The sequence below is a fragment of the Coptis chinensis genome, chromosome 8 (genome assembly GCF_015680905.1).
Source record: "Coptis chinensis isolate HL-2020 chromosome 8, ASM1568090v1, whole genome shotgun sequence".
Lineage (NCBI taxonomy): Eukaryota > Viridiplantae > Streptophyta > Magnoliopsida > Ranunculales > Ranunculaceae > Coptis > Coptis chinensis.
The window spans coordinates 60,239,605-60,245,377 of NC_141463.1; the positions used below are offsets into that span (position 1 = coordinate 60,239,605).

Sequence of the window (5,773 nt, forward strand, 5' to 3'; positions counted from 1 at the left end):
GAGGGCTCATCCCACTCCGCAGGCTCGATCAGGCCATGAAGCCTGCTAGACCAACTCGTCTTGTTCCAGACTCCCTCCAGCTCTAGCGTTAGCGAAGGGCTCATCCCCTCTGCTACCCCTCCCTCTAATGGGCGTGGAAGCCTAATGGGGTCACTCTCCTTACCTCATGTGTCTCTCGCATCTCTAATTCGCAGAGAGGTCATCCCACTCCACGGACTCGATCAGGCCATGAAGCCTGCTAGAACACCTCATCTTGTTCCAGGCTCCCTCCAACTCTAGTGTCAGCGATCAGGCCATGAAGCCTACTAGAACAACTTATCTTGTTCTCCAGGCTCCCTCCAACTCTGGTCTCAGCAAAGGGCTCATCCCGTCCGCTGCCTCTCCCTTTGATGGGTGTGTAAGCCTGAGGGGGGTCACTCTCCTGCCCCATATGTCTCTTGCATCTTTGATCCACGAAGGGCTCATCCCTCTCCGTGTGCTCGATCAGGCCATGAAGCCTGCTGGAACAACTCAACTTAATCCAGGCTCCCTCCAACTCTGGTGTCAGGGAAAGGCTCATCCCCTACGCTACCTCTCCCTCTGATGGGCGTGGAAGCCTGAGAGGGGTCACTCTCTTTGCCCCATGTGTCTCCCGCATCTCTGATCCGCGATCCGCATTCCTATTTTGACATCACACATAACAAACAAATTTCCTTTCACAAAAGTGTTGTGGTCTTATATATTTACAAATAGCTCGAGTCCTTTGCTCTGGACTATCACTACATTGCTTTGTAACTTCATTACATTCAATTGTAAAACTTTTTCAACATTCTTACATTCCAAGGCTTTTCTATCAGTTTTCCCTTCATTGTTCTTAGCTTATAAGTACCAGAACCTCCTACTTCCACCACAGTGTATGGCCCTTCCCAATTTGGACCCAACTTCCCATCTTTTTCCCTCTTTGTACTTGGAGTCACTCGGTGTAGCACCCACTCTCCTATCTTGAATTGCCGCAACTTGACCCGCTTGTTGTATTGCCTCTGTAATCGCCTGTGATACTCTTCTAATTGAATGCGAGCTGAGTCTCTTTTCTCTTCTGCCAAATTCAAATCCCCTACCAAGATGCGCCAATTCGATCCCTCCTCCATGACCTTGGTTCGCATGGTAGCTTCCACCATCTCCGAAATAATCACGGCCTCGACGCCGTAGGTTAAGGCAAAATGGGTCTCCTTGGTGGTAGTCCGAGGTGTAGTTCGATTACCCCAAAGAACATGGTTCACCTCGTCTGCCCACGCGCCCTTTTTGTCTTCCAACTTCCTTTTAAGGTTGTTCATTATCATTTTGTTGGAAAATTTAGCCTGTCCATTGCCCTCGGGGTTGTAGGGGGCAGAGAACCCCTATTTCACCTTGTATGCCTGCAGAAACTCAGTCACCTTTGCTCTCATGAACTGTGTCTCATTGTCCGCAATGATGGCATATGGCAGCCCAAACTGACATATGATGTTCTCCCATAGAAACTTAATCACCTGCGTCTCCTTCACCTGTTGCAAAGGTACGTCTTCTATCTATTTGGTGAAGTAGACCATGGCTGCCAGCATATATCTCCGTTTGCTGCTAGCCATGGGCAGTGATCTTACGATATCCATCGCCCATATAGCAAAAGGCCACGGACTTGAGACATTATGCAGAGGTTCTGTGGGAGCGAATATCAGCTGTGAAAATCTCTAGCACTTGTCACATTTCTTAGCGAATTCCACCGCATCCCTTTTCATGTGGGGCCAGAAGTAGCCTTGCGTCGATAGTCGGTGTGTCGTAGTTCTCCCAGCGGAGTGGCTCCCACAGTCCCCTTCATGCAATTCTGCCAACACCTCTAAGGCTAACCGCGGCCCTAGGCATTTTAACAATGGCACATTAAAGTTCTTTTGGTACAGTTCACCTTCCAACAGAACATATCTCTGAGAAGCATGTTCCAACCTTCTTCTTTCTTTCTTATCTGTCACCTTTTTTCCCTCCAAGAATTGCTTAATGGGATCCATCCATCCTCCTTCTTCTTCTGTAATCTGACACACCTCTATCACCTCCTCTGTGCTTGGCTTCTCCAATCTTCCTACCCGTATTTTTCTTTCCTTGGACCCAGGTATGGCTGCAGCCACGTACGCCAGGGCGTCCGCATGCCTATTCTCACCGCGACCCAAGTGTACAAATCTGAGCTTCGCAAACTTGTTGGACCTTTTGTGCACCACCTTTAAATACTTAGCCATTCGCGGACATCAAGCAGTGAACCCTCCATTTGCCTGACACACCACTAGATTAGAATCGGAATACACGATCAGTTCTCTTACTCCCAAGCCCTCGGCCATTCTGAATCCCGCTATCACTGCCTCATACTCTGCTTCGTTACTTGATACCGCGAACCCTAGTTTCATGGTCTGCTCTATTATGTTATTATCAGGTGTAACCAACACAACCCCTATGACACTGCATGCGTCCGTGGTAGATCCATCTACGAATACTCTCCACCCATTCCTCTTATCCCAAGGGTCTAATAGGTCAGGCTCTACATCCCTCTCCGGTTCCATGACCATCTCTTCTCCCCAAGTGGGATCTTCTGCGGGGAATTCTGCCAGAAACTCTGCTACAGCCTACTCCTTCTCCGCGGTTCTTATCTGGTATTATATCTCGTATGAACTAAGCATCACTGCCCATTTCAACATTCTGCCCAATTTCTCTGTCCTTAATGCTTGTTTGAGAGGTAGGTTAGTCACCACCACCACTGAGTGTGACTCGAAGTAGGGTTTCAGCTTTAGGGCCAAGAAGATTAAAGCAAGGGCATACTTCTCTATTCTATTATACTGTGTCTCTGAATCCAACAATGTCTTGCTTTGAAAATACATTGGCTTCTCCATTCTGTCGACTAGCTGGACAAGAACTGAACTAACTGCATACTCAGTAGCACCTAAATACAGGTATAACTTCTCCCCATGCTCTGGTCGTGATAGCAAGGGAGCCTTGCCTAAATACCTCTTCAACTCTTGTAACGCCTCCTCGCATTTTGATGTCCACAAGAAATCTAGGGTGCTTATCAGTAACCGATACATCGGTCTACATTTGTCAGATGATTTGGAAATAAATCTATTCAAAGCCACAACCCTACCCACAAGCTGCTGCACTTCCTTGACATTCTGTGGTGATGGCATCTCCACCAAGGCTCTTATCTGTTCAGGATTAGCCTCTATCCCTCAATGAGTAACAATGTAGCCTAAGAATTTTCCCGTGGTCACTCCTAATGTGCATTTATCTGGATTCAACTTCAAATTGTACTTTTGCAGTATCTCGAATGTCTCTCTTAAGCCCTCTAAATGCTCCTCCTTAGACATGCTTTTCTCTACCATGTCATCAATGTATATTTCAATCCCCTTCCGAATCTTGCTTTCGAACATTTTCTCTCCCAACCATTGGAAAGTGGCTCTGACATTTTTCAATCCAAATGGCATCCTTGTATAGCAATGCTATACGTGCCGCCTTCTATGACAAATGATGTCTTCTCCTGATCCGGTCCGTACATCGCGACCTGGTTATACCCCATAGATGCATCCATGAGCGAAAATATTTTGAATCCTGCTGTACTATCCACCAATTCATCCACCCGCAGAATGGGATAGCTATCCTTCAAACACTCTACATTCACATCTGTAAAATCGATGCACATACAAACCTTGCCATTCTTTTTTGGTATCGCGACCACATTGGATAGCCAATCTGTGAATTCCACTTCTCGTATTATTCTAGCTCCTTTTAACCGCTCAACCTCTTTGCGAATGCCCTCCGCATCCTTTGCCTCACTAGCTTGGCATCTTCTTTCATGTGTAGCCGATAACACGTGAACTCTGGGTTTAATCCCATAACATCCTCAATTACCCACGCAAACACATCTTTGTTCTCTGACAAGAATTGTATTAACTTACTCTTCCACTCTTCCGGCAAACTAGACCCTACCGATGTGAACCTCTTTTCCTCCCCTTTCCCAATATTCATTGGTTCAATCTCATCGAGTGTCTCCGGACCCACCATTGACTCCTCCTCCCCCTCCACCGAGGCGTAATGTAATTGCTATGCTTGCCTCTTCCTAGGGTTTGAATTCTCTTCTTTTGGTCCGCGGATCAACCGTTTCACTATACCTGTTGGGGTGGGAAATCGTATCACTTGATAGTACGTTGATGGGACAGCCTTCATCTTATGAATCTACCACCTTCCTAAAATCACGTTGTACTGAGAAGAAGAATCTACCACCATAAACCGTGTGAAGACCGTCACTGGACCCATGGTTACCAGCAATACGAGTTCTCCTATAGGCTCCGTCATACTCCCATTGAACCCGTATAAGTTAGTTCACGGAGGCCTCAACTGCCTAGGATCAATCCCTATTTCTTCCAAAGCTCCTTTGAACAACAAATCCACTGCACTACCACAATCGATCAACACCCTTTTCACCATGTAATTGCCCATCACTACTGTGATGACCAACGCGTCTTCATGGGGAGAATCCACTGCCCGTAGATCTGCATTGCTAAAGGCGATCCTGTCTCTGTCCTCCGCTGATCCTACCCTTGGTCGCGGCCTGTCTGTCCTGTCATTGATCTGCTGGATGCTCGCGGTTCTCCATACCCTATCTCTATGAGCATTATGACTTAGTACCTCTCCACTAAAAATAACATTAATAGTTCCCAGTATTCGGTCCTGGCGCAGCTAGCGCCCCTCATTCTGTGCACCCCTCACAAACTCCCTCATCCTCCCTTTTTCCACCAATCGCTGAACCAACCACTTTAGTGCATAACAGTCATCGGTCTCATGATTTCGTATCTGATGATAGGCATAGAAAAGTTTATCAAGCAGTTCTATTGGTGTGTTCCACGGCCCTTCATATCCTTACAGGTTCTTAATCAACGACAATATTTTGCTCAGAGGTCTAATCAGCGGCGTCACTTCTATCTCGCAGTATGGCTTCCTTTCTCTGTTCCCCCTTCGAATCCCCTCCCAGCTTCTTTCTGCCCTTGGGGGGTATCCATGATACCCACCACTTCCCTTTTCAAACGCCCCCACCCTTCAGTGTTCCTTGTCCTTCTCCAACGATAGCACTGCTTTCACTGACCTCTTAGACTTCTTTTATATGGTGTCCTCATACCTGATATATTTTTTCACCTGTGGATATAACTCATGCAAGGTTGTAATCTCATTCTTTGCCACAGACTGGTGTACTCCTATTCCTGGCCGCAACCCTCTTTCAAATGCGATCGATGCGGTTCTCTCATCCAGATTTTCAACCTTCAATGTCTCAGCCTTGAATCGACACAGATACTCCCTCACTGACTCCGCGGTTCTTTGTCGTACATTGAATAATGCCGCGATATCCACCACTAGCCTTTTCTGGTGTATGAAGTGATCTATAAACGCCTGTTCCAATTTTTGGAAATTACTTATGCTTCCCACTGGAAACCGGTAATACCAGTCCGACACCCTTTCTTTCAGACTAGCTGGGAACATTATACACCGTAGTCCATCATACCGAGCCTCTTGCTAGAGAGGCATCTATTGTCGGAAATGATGGATGTGGTCAGCCGGGTCTCCTTTGCCATCGTATCTTTTGAACCTAGGTTGATTGAAACGCTTCGGCACCTCTGACACCCAGATGTTGTCCGCTAAAGGATTGCGATTCAGTCCAACTACCACCTGGCTAGCAACTCCCCCACGACCCTTTGCCTGCCACCGATTCGCCTCTCTATCATTATCTATCATC

At 47.0% G+C, this 5,773-nt stretch overlaps 1 protein-coding gene across 1 annotated transcript; it reads right to left on the reverse strand.

Moving 5' to 3' along the window:
- Positions 1 to 785: 785 nt before the first annotated feature.
- Positions 786 to 1,319, reverse strand: LOC147482242 (uncharacterized). Its single transcript, XM_086579246.1, has one exon. It carries the CDS (start codon positions 1,317 to 1,319, stop codon positions 786 to 788), a length of 534 nt encoding a protein of 177 aa, XP_086435372.1.
- Positions 1,320 to 5,773: the final 4,454 nt, after the last annotated feature.

Coding starts and splice junctions, on each gene's coding strand:
- LOC147482242 (XM_086579246.1), bottom strand. CDS start 1,319: ATGATAATGAACAACCTTAAAAGGAAGTTGGAAGACAAAAAGGGCGCG.